Source organism: Taudactylus pleione, unplaced genomic scaffold (genome assembly GCF_031769625.1).
Source record: "Taudactylus pleione unplaced genomic scaffold, aTauple2 ptg000863l, whole genome shotgun sequence".
Classification (NCBI taxonomy): Eukaryota; Metazoa; Chordata; class Amphibia; order Anura; family Myobatrachidae; genus Taudactylus; species Taudactylus pleione.
The window spans coordinates 109,916-128,452 of record NW_028285265.1 but is presented as its reverse complement, the minus strand read 5'-3'; the positions used below and the strand labels follow the sequence as shown (position 1 = coordinate 128,452).

At 53.8% G+C, this 18,537-nt stretch overlaps 1 protein-coding gene across 1 annotated transcript in view; it reads right to left on the bottom strand.

Annotated features, from left to right (window-relative positions):
- Nucleotides 1–18,537, bottom strand: part of ADCK5 (aarF domain containing kinase 5) — a 183,621-nt gene that overhangs the window by 69,923 nt on the left and 95,161 nt on the right. The window contains 2 exon segments of the mRNA XM_088458901.1: nt 1,759–1,847; nt 1,850–1,898. Coding sequence (XP_088315027.1) covers nt 1,759–1,847; nt 1,850–1,898 — 138 coding nt within the window.

Below are 18,537 nucleotides of genomic sequence, written 5' to 3'. Positions count from 1 at the left end.
GCCCTGCTCCCTCTGCTCCTCTTCCCCGCCTGGCGTCCCGCAATGCACTATAGGGGCAGGTGCTCGGCACTCACCAGAATTTGTACTAGTCCTCATGTGACCCATTGCATCACAGGTGGTGAACCTATTTATGGCCCGGCCTATTTATACCCCGCAGCTGAGACCAGTCTCTGTATTAGGTCTCTGGCCTATTTATACCACGCAGCTGAGACCAGTCTCTGTATTAGGTCTCTGGCCTATTTATACCCCGCAGCTGAGACCAGTCTCTGTATTAGGTCTCACACCCTGATCTCTGGCCTATTTATACCCCGCAGCTGAGACCAGTCTCTGTATTAGGTCTCACACCCTGATCTCTGGCCTATTTATACCCCGCAGCTGAGACCAGTCTCTGTATTAGGTCTCACACCCTGATCTCTGGCCTATTTATACCCCGCAGCTGAGACCAGTCTCTGTATTAGGTCTCACACCCTGATCTCCGGCCTATTTATACCCCGCAGCTGAGACCAGTCTCTGTATTAGGTCTCACACCCTGATCTCTGGCCTATTTATACCCCACAGCTGAGACCAGTCTCTGTATTAGGTCTCACACCCTGATCTCCGGCCTATTTATACCCAGCAGCTGAGACCAGTCTCTGTATTAGGTCTCACACCCTGATCTCTGGCCTATTTATACCCCGCAGCTGAGACCAGTCTCTGTATTAGGTCTCACACCCTGATCTCTGGCCTATTTATACCCCGTAGCTGAGACCAGTCTCTGTATTAAGTCTCACACCCTGATCTCTGGCCTATTTATACCCCGCAGCTGAGACCAGTCTCTGTATTAGGTCTCACACCCTGATCTCCGGCCTATTTATACCCCGCAGCTGAGACCAGTCTCTGTATTAGGTCTCACACCCTGATCTCTGGCCTATTTATACCCCGCAGCTGAGACCAGTCTCTGTATTAGGTCTCTGGCCTATTTATACCCCGCAGCTGAGACCAGTCTCTGTATTAGGTCTCACACCCTGATCTCCAGCCTATTTATACCCCGCAGCTGAGACCAGTCTCTGTATTAGGTCCCCCACCCAGAGACCATCAGCCCACAAACAGAAGGTTCAGGGGCCACACCCAGAGACCAGGAGCTCACAAACAGAAGGTTCAGGGGCCACACCCAGAGACCATCAGCCCACAAACAGAAGGTTCAGGGGCCACACCCAGAGACCAGGAGCTCACAAACAGAAGGTTCAGGGGCCACACCCAGAGACCAGCAGCCCACAAACAGAAGGTTCAGGGGCCACATCCAGAGACCAGCAGCTCACAAACAGAAGGTTCAGGGGGCCACACCCAGAGATCAGCAGCCCACAAACAGAAGGTTCAGGGGCCACATCCAGAGACCTGCAGCCCACAAACAGAAGGTTCAGGGGCCACATCCACATACCAGCAGCCCACAAACAGAAGGTTCAGGGGCCACACCCAGAGACCAGGAGCTCAGAAACAGAAGGTTCAGGGGGCCACACCCAGAGATCAGCAGCCCAAAAACAGAAGGTTCAGGGGCCACACCGAGAGACCAGCAGCCCACAAACAGAAGGTTCAGGGGCCACATCCAGAGACCAAGAGACCAGCAGCCCACAAACAGAAGGTTCAGGGGCCACACCCAGAGACCAGGAGCTCACAAACAACGTTCAGGGGCCAGTCAAAGAGCACAGAGGCCCAAAAACAGAGGGGTCAGGGGCCACAACCATAGAGCCTAAGGGGCCACACACATTGCTAACATCTTACCTTTACAGCTACCTCAGTCCCGTCGTGTAAGGTAGCTTGGTGCACCTGGGCTAAGCTGGCAGCCGCTATTGGCTGGTGGTCAAACCTCAAAACAGAAGCTCGGCAGGTTTTCCAAAATCTTCCAAGAGTATCTCATTCACCTGCAGCAAAGCAAGAGAAACTTGTGTCAACCCAGAAGCCACGCCGCCCTCACCAGAGGGGTCTTTATTACCCATACACATTCATAATACAAGCTTAGTGATTTTCCCATACCCACCACACGCCGGATCACCCTGCAAGGCACACTTTATACAATCTCTGCCTATCATGATGCGGAATTTACCCAGAACAACCACAGGTGATTAGCATGTGTGGAACAGCAGAGCCCCTGCCCACCACACAGCACCGTAAACATCACTGCAAAAAAGTGCTTTACCGTAATGAAACACCAGGATAGACTATCTGTGGGTGAGGGTCGCCAACTTCACCGTGCACCCAGCACAAACAAAAGCATGGACAAGGGGACCATACGCAGCAACTCTAAAGGGAGCTCATGCAGCACCTTCAATACTAGGTGCTAGGTCACGGTTAGTCCTTTCCCCTAATGAGGAAATCCGTCTGGTCCAGCCATAGGGTTACGTTATCACACAGCTGTCCGAAATGCTGGGAATGGTGGTGATTCTGTCCTGCCAGCCATAGGGTTACATTATCACACAGCTGTCCGGTATGGTGGCGATTCTGTCCTGCCAGCCATAGGGTTACGTTATCACACAGCTGTCCGGAATGGTGGCGATTCTGTCCTGCCAGCCATAGGGTTACGTTATCACACAGCTGTCCGACATGCTGGGAATGGTGGTGATTCTGTCCTGCCAGCCATAGGGTTACGTTATCACACAGCTGTCCGGAATGCTGGGAATGGTGGTGATTCTGTCCTGCCAGCCATAGGGTTACGTTATCACACAGCTGTCCGGAATGCTGGGAATGGTGGTGATTCTGTCCTGCCAGCCATAGGGTTACGTTATCACACAGCTGTCCGGAATGCTGGGAATGGTGGCGATTCTGTCTTGCCAGCCATAGGGCTACGTTATCACACAGCTGTCCGGAATGGTGGCGATTCTGTCCTGCCAGCCATAGGGTTACGTTATCACACAGCTGTCTGGAATGGTGGCGATTCTGTCCTGCCAGCCATAGGGTTACGTTATCACACAGCTGTCCGACATGCTGGGAATGGTGGTGATTCTGTCCTGCCAGCCATAGGGTTACGTTATCACACAGCTGTCAGGAATGCTGGGAATGGTGGCGAATCTGTCTTGCCAGCCATAGGGTTACGTTATCACACAGCTGTCCGGAATGGTGGCGATTCTGTCCTGCCAGCCATAGGGTTACGTTATCACACAGCTGTCCGGTATGGTGGAGATTCTGTCCTGCCAGCCATAGGGTTACGTTATCACACAGCTGTCCGGAATGGTGGCGATTCTGTCCTGCCAGCCATAGGGTTACGTTATCACACAGCTGTCCGGAATGGTGGCGATTCTGTCCTGCCAGCCATAGGGTTACGTTATCACACAGCTGTCCGAAATGCTGGGAATGGTGGTGATTCTGTCCTGCCAGCCATAGGGTTACGTTATCACACAGCTGTCCGAAATGCTGGGAATGGTGGTGATTCTGTCCTGCCAGCCATAGGGTTACGTTATCACACAGCTGTCCGGAAGGGTGGCGATTCTGTCCTGCCAGCCATAGGGTTACGTTATCACACAGCTGTCCAGAATGCCGGTGATTCTGTCCTGCCAGCCACGGGATTACGTTATCTCTCAGCTGTCCGGAATGGTGGCAATTCTCTCCTGCCAGCCATAGGGTTAAATTATCACACAGCTGTCCGAAATGCTGGGAATGGTGGTGATTCTGTCCTGCCAGCCATAGGGTTACGTTATCACACAGCTGTCCGGAATGCTGGGAATGGTGGCGATTCTGTCTTACCAGCCATAGGGTTACGTTATCACACAGCTGTCCGGAATGGTGGCGATTCTGTCCTGCCAGCCATAGAGTTACGTTATCACACAGCTGTCCGGTATGGTGGAGATTCTGTCCTGCCAGCCATAGGGTTACGTTATCACACAGCTGTCCGGAATGGTGGTGATTCTGTCCTGCCAGCCATAGGGTTACGTTATCACACAGCTGTCCGAAATGCTGGGAATGGTGGTGATTCTGTCCTGCCAGCCATAGGGTTACGTTATCACACAGCTGTCCGAAATGCTGGGAATGGTGGTGATTCTGTCCTGCCAGCCATAGGGTTACGTTATCACACAGCTGTCCGGAAGGGTGGCGATTCTGTCCTGCCAGCCATAGGGTTACGTTATCACACAGCTGTCCGGAATGCTGGGAATGGTGGCGATTCTGTCCTGCCAGCCATAGGGTTACGTTATCACACAGCTGTCCGGAATGGTGGCAATTCTGTCCTGCCAGCCATAGGGTTACGTTATCACACAGCTCTCCGGAATGGTGGCGATCCTGTCCTGCCAGCCATAGGGTTACGTTATCTCTCAGCTGTCCGGAATGCTGGCGATTCTGCCCTGCCAGCCATTGGGTATTGGGAAATTTAGAGGGTTGCATTTAAAGGATACCAGAAAAGCGTAATACCTGGATGTTACAGAGACGATGTACGGCGCCCCCTTGTATACAGAGTATAACTAGAGGCTGAGGAGAGAGGATACACGTAATACCTGGGTGTTACAGAGATGACGTACGGTGCCCCCCTGTATACAGAGTATAACTAGAGACTGAGGAGAGAGGATACACGTAATACCCTGGTGTTACAGAGATGATGTACGGCGCCCCCTGTATACAGAGTATAACTAGAGACTGAGGAGAGAGGATACACGTAATACCTGGGTGTTACAGAGATGATGTACGGCGCCCCCTGTATACTGAGTATAACTAGAGGCTGAGGAGAGAGGATACACGTAATAACTGGGTGTTACAGAGATGATGTATGGCGCCCCCTGTATACTGAGTATAACTAGAGGCTGAGGAGAGAGGATACACGTAATACCCGGGTGTTACAGAGATGACATAAGGCGCCCCCTGTATAACAAGAGATATGGTAAGAACTTACCTTTGTTATCTCTGTTTCTACGAAGTCCATAGGGTCCACAGGGTTGACCTTGGGGTATAGGTGGATCTGGATCCACGGGCACCACTCAGTTAAAGCTTTAGCTGCTCCCAGGATGCACTTGGGTCCGTCCTCCTCTATACCCCGCCCCCGAGCCGCAGCACCTCAGTTGGTAAGCACCCAAGGCCGGAGGAGGAGACTAAACAGAGAGAAGGAAGACTGGAACACACAAGAAACCATGGCCCTCATTCAGAGCCGCTCGTTAGCGGCAGTACGCTCGTTCCGAGCGATGTTTGCACATCTGCGCATGCGTACGGATTTTAGTACGCATGCGCGAACCAGTCAGTGCGGCCGAAAATCGTTGGTACGCAATATAGCGAGGGCCTGCTATTTTGAGTGACAGAATGAGGCGTATGTGGGTGGTAACAGGGGAAGGTGCTTGAAAACGGGGAGTGGAGATCCGATCGCAGGCGTGCTTAAAGGTCAAAACGGGCGTTTTAAGGGAGTGCATAATTAATACAGCAGCGTCATTGACCACGTCACTGGGTTATTTTATAGCCAGAACTGCTCGCAAATTTGTGGTAGCAAAAACCAACCACAAGAATAGCGAGCAGTTCATACGCTGGTCGATGTACTCGATTAATCTAATAAATAGCGGACATGACGTATGGTGCGAGCGGCCAGGGGGCGTTTTTAACAAATAAACGAGCGTATGTTTTGCACGCTCGTTCAGACTTAGAGGTGTGAACAGACTGCAATGTGCGTACGGATCATTTGAATAGCCACCCCTTGTTTTTGAACGAACGAACGCAAATAGCGTACGGCTCTGAATGAGGGCCCATACTCACAGAAATGGGAGACGGAAAACCGGTGACCAGCCACACAGCCCAGTTGAAGCCAGGCGCGTCAGGGCGGGAGCCCTGTGGACCCTATGGACTTCGTAGAAACAGAGATAACAAAGGTAAGTTCTTACCATATCTCTTGTTTTCTACTTCAGGGTCCCTAGGGGGTCCACAGGGTTGACCTTGAGGATGTCCCAAAGCAGTTCAACTAAGGGCGGGGACGCTCCTGTGCTGAAAGGAGCACCCGGCGCCCAAAGGATGCATCCTGAGAGGCGAAGGTGTCAAACGCATAGAACCTCAAAAACGTTTGAATTGAAGACTAAGTGGCCGCCTTACACAGCTGAACAGCAGAGGCGCCACGTCTAGCAGCCCAAGAAGGACCCACAGAACGAGTGGAATGAGCCTCAACAGAGGCTGGCACAGGTAAACCCTCCTGTGCAGAAGCCTCACAAATAACAGAACGAAGCCAACGGGCTAACGTTTGTTTGTTGGCAGGCCAACCCCTCTTGTGAAAACCAAAGAGGATAAACAAGGAATCAGACTTCCTAACCGAAGCCGTCCGGTCCGCATAGATTCTAAGCGCCCGGACCACATCTAAGGAAGTCTCACCAGCTGAAAGATCAGGGGACTGAAAAGCTGGCAAAACAAGTTCCTGATTAATGTGGAACTTCGAGACCACTTTGGGCAAAAACTCGGGACGAGTGCGGAGCACCACTCTGTCCTGGTGAAAAATCAGAAAAGGCGGGCGACAGGAAAGCGCCCCCAATTCAGACACCCTCCTGGCAGAAGCAATTGCCAGGAGAAAAACAGTCTTAAATGTCAGCCACTTGAGCTCCACCGACTCAAGAGGCTCAAACGGAGGACCCTGCAGGACCCTTAGAACCACCGCCAAGTCCCAAGGAGCCACAGGAGGCACAAAGAGAGGCTGGATCCTGAGAACACCTTGGAAAAAGGTGTGAACATCAGGCAGTATTGCAATCCGCCGTTGAAACCACACTGACAAGGCGGACACATGAACCTTCAGAGATGCAAGGCGTAAGCTGAGGTCCAATCCTGATTGAAGAAATTCTAGCATCCTAGAAACTCGGAACACCTGAGGATCATAATGTCTGGACTCACACCACTGAAAGTAAGTGTGCCACAACCTGTGATAAATCCGTGCTGAAGCAGGCTTGCGTGCCCTGAGCATGGTACCAATGACCGAACTGGAGAAGCCCCGAGACCTCAAGACGGCTGTCTCAAGAGCCATGCCGTCAAAGACAGCCGACCCAGATCCGGGTAAAGGCAGGGCCCTTGAGACAACAGGTCCCGATGCTGAGGAAGAAGGTACGGAGCGTCGATGAAGAGGCTCCTGAGATCGGAGTACCAAGGACGTCTGGGCCACGCCGGAGCCACCAGCACGAGTGTGCCGCTGTCCTGCTTGAATTTCCGCAGAACCCGAGGAAGTAGGGATATCGGAGGAAACAGATACGCCAGGTGAAACGTCCATTTCACCGACAGCGCGTCCACCAGACTTGCGCCTGCGTCTCTTGTCCTTGATCCGTAAACAGGCAACTTGTGATTGTGATGGGAGGCCATCAAGTCCAGCTCCGGCAGTCCCCACCTGTCCACGAGTAGCTGAAACACCTCTGGGTGAAGCGACCATTCCCTGGGATGCACGTCGTGACGGCTGAGGAAGTCCGCTTCCCAATTGAGGACTCCGGGGATGAAGACCGCCGAGATCGCTGGAATGTGACACTCCGCCCAAGTCAGGATGCAAGACACCTCCGACATCACTGTCCGACTGCGAGTTCCTCCTTGGTGGTTGATATACACCACCGTGGTGGCGTTGTCGGACTGCACCTGTACCGCCCTTCCGTGAAGAGCGGGACCGGATGACTGCAGGGCCCTGTATACTGCCCGCAGTTCCAGGATGTTGATGGGGAGAAGTGCTTCTTCCGCAGACCAACGACCCTGGAGAGACAATGAGCCGGTCACTGCCCCCCAACCCCGGAGACTGGGATCCGTCGTGAGCAGGACCCAGTCCGGGATCCAAAAGGGGCGCCCCTCGACCAAATGAGCTGTCTGAAGCCACCAAGCCAAAGACTGCCGAACGTCCGGAGACAACACTAGCACCTGAGAGCGGATCCGGTGAGGTAACCCGTTCCATTCCGATAGAATCAGCCCCTGCAGGGGCCGGGAATGGAACTGGGCAAATTCCACCATGTCGAATGTCGACACCATGGACCCCAGAACTCTCATAGCCGAATGGACCGACAGGCGGCAACTGCTCAGGCAACTGCGTATCCGCAGTTGTAGGGAGGCGACCTTTTCCGGAGTCAGGAAGATCCTTTGCTGACGCGAATCCAGCAGGGCTCCCAAATGAACCATCCGCTGTGAAGGAATCATGGAGGACTTTTTCCAATTTATCAACCACCCGTGTGCATGCAGGCAAGCGATCGTCAGGTGGAGATGTTGAAGCAGTACCTCCGGGGAGCTCGCCAGCAACAGGAGGTCGTCCAGATACCGCAGCAGCCGTACATTCTGGTTTCAAAGATGTGCGGCCATGACCACCATAATCTTCGTGAACACCCTCGGTGCCGTGGAGAGACCAAAGGGTAGCGCCCGGAACTGATAGTGGTGTTGAAGGATAGCGAACCTCAGATACCGCTGGTGCGAAGGTGCTATCGGAACATGGAGGTAGGCATCCTGGATATCCAGGGACACCATGTAATCACCCGGTTCCATCGCCAGAATGATGGAACGTAACGTTTCCATCCTGAACTTGGGAACTCTGAGGAATTTGTTCAAAGACTTCAAGTTGAGTATAGGGCGATGAGAACCATTGGGTTTCTGCACCAGAAACAGAGACGAATAATACCCCGTCCCTCGTTGTGATTGAGGAACGGGAACACTGACCCCTGCTTTCAGCAAGGACTCCTGGATCTGTAACGCCTTGGTCTTGTCCTGAGAAGGACTCGTGCAGAAAAACTGGTGGGGCGGTCTGTGCCGAAAAGACAGGGCGTACCCCTGGGAGACCACTTCTCGAACCCAGGCATCCGTGGTGGTATTGTGCCAGCACTGGGAAAATAGAAGAAGTCGGCCTCCCACTCTGAGGTCCCCCAGAGGGAGGCCCGTCCCATCAGGCCGCAGGTTTATCTTCCTGCTCGGAAGAAGGGCGCCAAGCACTCCAGGCTTGCTTCTTGGGTTCGGAGGCAGTCTTACTCGCCGACTGTCTCGGGAAGGACTGACCTTTTGCCTTACCCTGAACCCAAAAGGAACGAAAAGCCAAACTCCGAACCTTAGCAGGCAGTGCCGCCGAAGGGAGGAAAGCCGACGTGGATTTAGCCAGGGTATCCACTATTTTGTCCAAGTCCGGACCAAATAGTAATTCCCCATTGAAAGGTAAGGCTTCCAGGCCTTTCTTAGAATCAGAGTCCGCTCTCCAGGACCGCAACCATAAGGATTGGCGGACAGACACCGCTGTAGCCGATACCCGCGAAGTCAGCAGACTAGCATCTAAAGAGGCTTCCCCAATGTAAGAAGCAGCGTCCCTCATCTGTCCCAACAACGCCCTCTGGACATCCGGAGCGTCGTCCGGGAAGGTATCTTCCAATGCATTGGCCCACCCCTCAATGGCCTTGGCCACCCAGGAGATGGCCATGGACGGTCGGGCCACCGCCCCGGAGAGGGAGTAAATAGACTTTAAGCAAGTCTCAACTTTCCTGTCCGTGGGATCCTTCAGCGAGGATATAGACGGTAATGGTAAGGTAGCGCCCAGAGTTAAACGGGTGACATGGGAAACCACCGCCGGTGGAGTTTCCCATTTTTTACAATATCCCTCAGGGAAGGGATAATTAGAAGCCAACCGCTTCTGAGGAAGGAATCTCTTACTGGGCGCCTGCCAAGCTACCGCCATATGATCCGTCAACTGATCCGACAGGGGAAACACCGCAGAAGCCACCTTAGTTTTTTTGAAACTAGGAAACTTTGACTTAGGAACCGGTGCCTCATCCTCTATAAGAAGAATAGCTCGCACCGCCCTAACCAGTGCTCGCACATTAATGGACGACTTGGTATCCATTTCCTGGACAGAAGCGTCCGAGTCAGTGTCATCAGGGACCTCCCCATCATCTGAGGATCCCTCTGAGTCCGATACCTGAGCCACCCGCGCCATGAGTGGGCGTTTTGAAACCCTAGAAGGCATGTCAGTCTGCAACATTGACTGAAAAGCCGAGGATGCGGCCGCCAGATTTTGCACGGAGTTGGAGAGCACATCCACCCAGGGTGGAGGAGTCGCCATAGGGGCCTGAAAAGGTACCACAGGCTGCTGCGGCACAGGGGAAGCCTGTATATACATAGGCAACCCCGAATATGGGCCCACAGATTGAGACCCAGGAGGACTCCGCAATAACCGCGGGACACCCAGGGAATGGGGGATGGTCGGCTGGGGTAATGCCCTAGTAGGGAGAGCAGTCGGGACGGACAGACGGTCCGCAATAGACACCAGCACTTGCGAAAACATCGCCCACGGTGGTTCCTGCGTCAGAGAAGGTCTGGATGGGCCAGGAGCCACCTGGCACCGACTACACAGGCCATCCTGTGACAAATTCTCCCTATCCACTCCTGCAGAACAGCGTCCGTAGGAGGCCAACGCCGCAGCCACTGAGCGCTCAACCTCCTCGTCTGACATGACAGAATATATTATATAGACAAAAATACCCACGGGGTATTCCTCCTCAGAGGGGGAGCCCGCCGCCACCGCTAGCAGCCCCCGGTCTGTCCCCTAGGACCGGGGGCAAAGGACTGCATTTGCAGGCAATACCCGTGAGCCGCCGCTAATCGGCGACTCGCGGCTTATCCCCGGCGACTCCGGCAGCAGTCCAGGGAGGTACCCAGAGTCCGGCTAGTACGCCGCGATCCCCAGTGCAGTACTGGCATCGCGGCGCCAGCGGGGAAGGAGAGCGGCAGCGTGGGCGTCTGCATAGACAGCCCGTCGCTGCCACACTAGAGAGCCTCTGTTTAAAAAAAAATCTAACAGGCTGTTTTTTGTTAAAAATAAAAAGCTTTTGGGGGCTGCTCCTGCAGCCACCCTGCGCAGGTGACCCGACTCCGGCCGGGCACCAACTCAAACTGAGGACGGACCCAAGTGCATCCTGGGAGCAGCTAAAGCTTTAACTGCGTGGTGCCCATGGATCCAGATCCAGCTATACCCCAAGGTCAACCCTGTGGACCCCCTATGGACCCTGAAGTAGAAACAGAGTATAACTAGATGCTGAGGAGAGAGGATACACGTAATACCCGGGTGTTACAGAGATGACGTACGGCGCCCCCTGTATACAGAGAAAGGAGGTTGTGTCGATCAGTAAATGAAGAACTGGACAAATAAAGGAATCACAATGTATACATTGATATTAAATCCAATAGGAGACACAGATATAGAGGATTATAGAGGGTCAGTCAGACAGAAAGTAGATTGATTTAAGAAATCTATGGTGCCTGTGTAACCTTCCAGAAGCCACAGCCGCCCTGTGGGCACTCTAATGGGGGGTATACAGGAATCAAACCAAAGAACAAATCCGAAAGTGTCACATAGTGTTGTGTTGCCACTGGCTCATCAGGTAAGTCATCCATTATCCCCTGTAATACTGTCCCCCCCGCCCTCAGTGGCTCATCAGGCAAGTCATCCATTACCCCCGTAATACTGTGTTTCCACCTCAGTGGCTCATCAGGTAAGTCATCCATTATCCCCCATAATACTGTATGTGTCCCCCCTCAGTGGCTCATCAGGTAAGTCATCCATTATCCCCTATAATACTGTATGTGTCCCCCCTCAATGGCTCATCAGGTAAGTCATCCATTATCCCCCATAATACTGTCCCCCTCGCCCACAGTGGCCCATCAGGTAATTCATCCATTACCCCCCATAATCCTGTCCCCCCCGCCCTCAGTGGCTCATCAGGTAAGTCATCCATTACCCCCCCATAATACTGTGTTTCCACCTCATTGGCTCATCTGGCAAGTCATCCATTATCCCCCATAATGCTGTGTTCCCACCTCCGTGGCTTATCAGCTAAGTCACCCATTATCCCCCCATAATGCTGTGTTCCCACCTCAGTGGCTCATCAGGTAAGTCATCCATTATCCCCCATAATACTGTGTTCCCACCTCAGTGGCTTATCAGGTAAGTCATACATTATCCCCATAATGCTGTGTTCCCACCTCCGTGGCTCGTCAGGTAAGTCATCCATTATCTCCCCATAATACTGAGTTCCCACCTCAGTGGCTCGTCAGGTAAGTCATCCATTATCTCCCCATAATACTGTGTTCCCACCTCAGTGGCTCATCCGGTAAGTCATCCATTATCTCCCCATAATACTGTGTTCCCACCTCAGTGGCTCATCAGGTAAGTCAACCATTATCCCCCATAATACTGTGTTCCCACCTCAGTGGCTCATCAGGTAAGTCATCCATTATCCCCCATAAAACTGTGTTCCCACCTCCGTGGCTTATCAGGTAAGTCACCCATTATCCCCCCATAATGCTGTGTTCCCACCTCAGTGGCTTATCAGGTAAGTCATCCATTATTCCCCATAATACTGTGTTCCCACCTCAGTGGCTTATCAGGTAAGTCATACATTATCCCCATAATGCTGTGTTCCCACCTCCATGGCTCGTCAGGTAAGTCATCCATTATCTCCCCATAATACTGTGTTCCCACCTCAGTGGCTCATCCGGTAAGTCATCCACTATCTCCCCATAATACTGTGTTCCCACCTCAGTGGCTTATCAGGTAAAACAAGAGATATGGTAAGAACTTACCTTTGTTATCTCTGTTTCTACGAAGTCCATAGGGTCCACAGGGTTGACCTTGGGGTATAGCTGGATCTGGATCCACGGGCACCATGCAGTTAAAGCTTTGCTGCTCCCAGGATGCACTTGGGTCCGTCCTCCTCTATACCCCGCCCCGGCCACAGGCACCTCAGTTGGTAAGCAGCTAAGGCCGGAGGAGGAGACTAAACAGAGAGAAGGAAGACTGGAACACACAAGAAACCATACTCACAGAAATGGGAGACGGAAAACCAGTGACCAGCCACACAGCCCATTTGAAGCCAGGTGCGTCAGGGCGGGCGCCCTGTGGACCCTATGGACTTCGTAGAAACAGAGATAACAAAGGTAAGTTCTTACCATATCTCTTGTTTTCTACTTCAGGGTCCATAGGGGGTCCACAGGGTTGACCTTGGGGATGTCCCAAAGAAGTTCAACTAAGGGCAGGGACGCTCCTGTGCTGAAAGGAGTACCCGGCGCCCAAAGGATGCATCCTGAGAGGCGAAGGTGTCAAACGCATAAAACCTCAAAAACGTCTGAATTGAAGACCAAGTAGCCGCCTTACACAGCTGAACAGCAGAGGCGCCACGTCTAGCAGCCCAAGAGGGACCCACAGAACGAGTGGAATGAGCCTTAACAGAGGCTGGCACAGGTAAACCCTCCTGTGCATAAGCCTCACAAATAACTGAACGAAGCCAACGGGCTAACGTTTGCTTGTTGGCAGGCCAACCCCTCTTGTGAAAACCGAAGAGAACAAACAAAGAATCCGACTTCCTAACCGAAGCAGACCGGTCCACGTAGATTCTAAGTGCCCGGACCACATCTAAGGAAGCCTCACCAGCGGAAAGATCAGGTGACTGAAAAGCTGGCACAACAAGTTCCTGATTAATGTGGAACTTTGAGACCACTTTGGGCAAAAACTCAGGACGAGTGCGGAGCACCGCCCTGTCCTGGTGAAAAATCAGAAAAGGGGAGCGACAGGAAAGCGCCCCCAATTCTGAAACCCTCCTGGCAGAAGCAATTGCCAGGAGAAAAATGGTCTTAAACGTCAGCCACTTGAGCTCCACCGACTCAAGCGGCTCAAAAGGAGGACCCTGCAAGACCCGCAGCACCACCGCCAAGTCCCACGGAGCCACCGGAGGCACGAAGGGAGGCTGGATCCTGAGAACACCCTGGAAAAAGGTGTGAACGTCTGGCAGTGTAGCAATCCGTCGCTGAAACCACACGGACAAAGCAGACACATGAACCTTCAGAGAGGCCAGGCGTAAGCCGAGGTCCAAACCCGATTGAAGAAATTCCAAGATTCCGGAAACCCGAAACACCTGCGGATCATAGTTTCTGGATTCACACCACTGAAAATAAGTGCGCCACACCCTGTGGTAAATCCGCGCGGAAGCAGGCTTGCGTGCCCTAAGCATGGTACCAATCACCGAACTGGAGAAACCCCTAGACCTCAAGACGGCTGTCTCAAGAGCCACGGCGTCAAAGACAGCCGACCCAGATCTGGGTAAAGGCAGGGCCCTTGAGACAACAGGTCCAGACGCTGAGGAAGAAGGTACGGAGCGTCGATGGAGAGGCACCTCAGATCGGAGTACCAAGGACGTGTGGGCCACGCCGGAGCCACCAGCACGAGCGTGCCGCCGTCCTGCTTGAATTTCCGCAGAACCCGAGGAAGTAAGGATAGCGGAGGAAACAGATACGCCAGGTGAAACGTCCATTTCACCGACAGAGCGTCTACCAGACAGGCGCCTGCGTCTCTTGTCCTTGACTCGTAAACGGGCAACTTGTGATTATGACGGGAGGCCATCAAGTCCAGCTCCGGCAGCCCCCATCTGTCCACGAGTAGCTGAAACACCTCTGGGTGAAGCGACCATTCCCCGGGATGCACGTCGTGACGGCTGAGGAAGTCCGCCTCCCAATTGAGGACTCCGGGAATGAAGACTGCCGAGATCGCTGGAACGTGACACTCCGCCCAAGTAAGAATGCGAGACACCTCCGACATTGCTGCCCGACTGCGAGTTCCCCCTTGGTGGTTGATGTACGCCACCGTGGTGGCGTTGTCGGACTGCACCTGAACCGCCCTTCCGTGAAGAGCGGGGCCGGACGACTGCAGGGCCCTGTACACAGCCCGCAGTTCCAGGATGTTGATGGGGAGAAGTGCTTCTTCCGCGGACCAACGACCCTGAAGCGATAATGAGCCGGTCACTGCCCCCCAACCCCGAAGGCTGGAATCCGTCGAGAGCAGGACATAGTCCGGGATCCAAAAGGGGCGCCCCTCGACCAGATGCGCCGTCTGAAGCCACCAAGCCAAAGACTGCCGAACAACCGGGGACAACACCAGCATCTGAGAGCGGATCCGGTGAGGTAACCCGTTCCATTCCGATAGAATCAGCCCCTGCAGGGGCCGGGAATGGAACTGGGCAAATTCCACCATGTCGAATGTCGACACCATGGACCCCAGAACTCTCATAGCTGAATGGACCGACAGGCGGCAACTGCTCAGGCAACTGTGTATCCGCAGCTGCAGGGAGGAGACCTTCTCTGGAGTCAGGAAAATCCGTTGCTGACGAGAATCCAGCAGGGCTCCCAAATGAACCATCCGCTGTGATGGAATCAGGGAGGACTTCTTCCAGTTTATCAACCACCCGTGTGCTTGAAGACAAGCAATGGTCAGGTGGAGATGTCGAAGAAGCACCTCCGGGGAGCTCGCCAGCAGCAGAAGATCGTCCAGGTACGGCAACAGACGTAGACCCTGACCCCGAAGGTGGGCAGCCATAACCGCCATCACCTTGGTGAACACCCTCGGAGCCGTGGAAAGGCCAAAAGGCAACGCCCGAAATTGGTAGTGATGGTTCAGGATAGCAAACCTCAGATACCGCTGATGTGCCGGTGCTATGGGCACATGGAGATAGGCGTCCTGGATATCGAGGGAGACCATATAATCCCCGGGTTCCATCGCCAGAATGATGGAACGTAACGTTTCCATCCTGAACCTGGGAACTCTGAGGTATCTGTTCAGAGACTTCAAATTCAGGATAGGGCGATGAGAACCATTGGGTTTCTGTACCAGAAACAGAGTAGAATAGTACCCCATCCCGCGCTGAGACTGCGGAACGGGAACAATGACCCCTGCTTGTAGCAAGGATTCTATAGCTACCTGAATCTGACCAGCCTTGGTCTTGTCCAGAAAAGGACTCGTACAGAAAAACTGGTGGGGCGGCCTGAACCGAAAAGACAGGGCGTACCCCTGAGAGACTGCTTCTCGAACCCAGGCATCCGTGGTGGTATTGTGCCAACACTGGGCGAATTGGAGAAGTCGGCCTCCCACTCTGGGGTCCCCCAGAGAGAGGCCCGTCCCATCAGGCAGCAGGCTTATCCTCCTGCTTGGAAGAAGGGCGCCGAGCACTCCATGCCTGCTTCTTGGGCTTGGGTGCGGCCTTGGTCACCGAATGTCTCGGGAAGGACTGGCCCTTGGCCTTACCCTGAACCCGAAAGGCAGAGCTCCTCACTTTAGCCGGCGCAGAGGCCGAAGGGAGAAAAGCCGACTTGGACTTAGCCAAAGTATCCACTATTTTGTCCAAATCCGGACCAAATAGTAAATCACCATTAAAAGGCAAGGCCTCCAGACCCTTTTTTGAATCTGCATCAGCCCTCAAGGACCTCAGCCACAGGGAGCGCCGAGCAGACACCGCTGCAGCCGACACCCTAGAAGTGAGCAGGCTGGCATCCAAAGATGCTTACCCAATATAGGAAGCTGCATCCCGCATCTGTCCCACTAAAGCTCTCTGGATATCCGGAGCCTCATCAGGAAAGGTATCCTCCAAGGCATTGGCCCATGCCTCAATGGCTTTAGCCACCCAGGAGATAGCCATTGACGGGCGAGCCACCGCCCCGGAAAGAGAATAAATGGACTTTAAACAAGTCTCCACCTTCCTGTCCGTGGGATCCTTCAAAGAGGAGATAGACGGCAATGGCAGCGTCGCGCTTTTGATCAAGCGGGTAACGTGGGAATCCACCGCCGGCGGAGTTTCCCATTTCCTGCAATGAGCTTCAGGAAAAGGATAGTTCGCCGCCAACCTCTTCTGTGGATGGAACCTCTTACTAGGTAATTGCCAGGCCGCCGCCATATGATCCGATAATTGATCAGACAGGGGGAACACAGTTGAAGTCACCTTGGCCTTTTTAAAATTAGGAAACTTCGACCTAGGAGCCGGCGCATCATCCTCAACATGTAGGATAGCCCGCACCGCCCTAAGGCTGGAACATTAATGGAGGACTTAGCTTCCACCTCCTGCCCCATGACATCAGAGTCAGAGTCCTCATGGATTTCTCCATCATCTGAGGACACTTCCGAGTCCGACAACTGCGCAGCTAGTGAACTTACAACCGGATGTTTAGACACCCTTGGTGGCACATCACCTTGCAACATGGACTGAAACGCCGAGGATGAAGCCGCCAGACTCTGTACGGAGCTGGAGAGAACATCCACCCAAGGCGAAGGAGCCGTCGGAGCAAAACTCTGCAAAGGCACTACAGACTGACGCGTCCCTGGGGAAGACTGCACATACACCGGCAGTCCCGAGTAAGGACCCACAGTCTGGGCCCCGGGGGGAGACCGCAACATTTGTGGAACCCCCGGGGAATGGGGGATGGTGGGCTGCGGCAACGCCCTAGAAGGGACCGATAACCGGTCCGCAATAGACGCCAGCACCTGTGAAAACATCGCCCAAGGAGGGTCCTGTGATACAGGGGGGTTGGAGGGGCCCGGTACCAGCTGGCACCGCCCGCACAGACCATCCCGAGATAAGTCCTCCCCATCAACTCCAGCAGCACAGCGTCTGCAGGAAAATAACACAGGAGCCACAGAGCGCTCAGTCTCCTCATCAGACATGATACCGTAAATCACAAGAAACAGGTATCACCAGAGGAATTACGGTATTAACACCCGCGCACTCACCAGTATGCGACACAACAGCCCAGATATGGTACTGTGTAGCACACAACAGGATGTGACTGACCCCACAAATACGTGTTTTATATAAGTGAGGGTCTCAGAAAAACGCCCTTCCCCCACACACCTGCGGGCCGTAGGAGAAGGAAAGGGATAGTTATAAGTTGACAGTAATGGAGAATAAGTCACAGACAGGCAGCACTAGCAATAGTCACATACAATGCAGAAAAGTTATACTCACTGCACCTTCCGCTACAATCAACCGCCCAGATTCAGTGTCTGGGAGGGCTATAGCGCTGTGTACACTGTCCTTTAGCAGGGGAGAGGTACACAGGGGGACCGGTCCACTTGATACCGCCTGGGAGTCTGCGATGTGCCAGTAAAGATGGCCGCCGGAGACCTCAGAGGAGGAGTGGCCGAGAGATAAGAGCAGCTCAGCGACGCCAGACTCCTAGTTGAAAGGCGCGCTGAGCTGAGGGGAGGAGCCGCTAGACAGGGAAGGCTGCCTCCCCTGGCTAGCAATTAACCCCCGGGTTGCCAGTCCCACTACCAGCCTGATACCCTGGTGGTCTAGCGGACACGCGGGGTATTCCTCAATTGAGGGGGAGCCCGCCGCCGCTGCTAGTGCCTCCGGTCTGTCCCCAGAGACCGGAGGCTCCTGACTGCATTGAAGTACCCGCGGCTTACCTGATCCCCGTCGCGTCCGGCAGCAGTCAAGGGAGTCCCCAGAGCCCGGCTAGTACAGGCTCTGGGGTCCCGCCGCGATCCCCAGAGCTGTACTGGCGTCGCGGCGCCAGCGGGGAGAAGGAGCGGCAGCGTGGACGTCCTAAAGGACAGTCTGATGCTACCGCTCTAAAAGTGTAAAAAAAGTAGAAAAAAATAAAAAATAAAATTTCTCTTTTAAAATAAAGCTTAGGGGCTGCTCCTGCAGCCCCACTGCGACAGGGTGACCCGACTCCGGCCGGGCACCAACTAAAACTGAGGTGCCTGTGGCCGGGGCGGGATATAGAGGAGGACGGACCCAAGTGCATCCTGGGAGCAGCAAAGCTTTAACTGCGTGGTGCCCGTGGATCCAGATCCAGCTATACCCC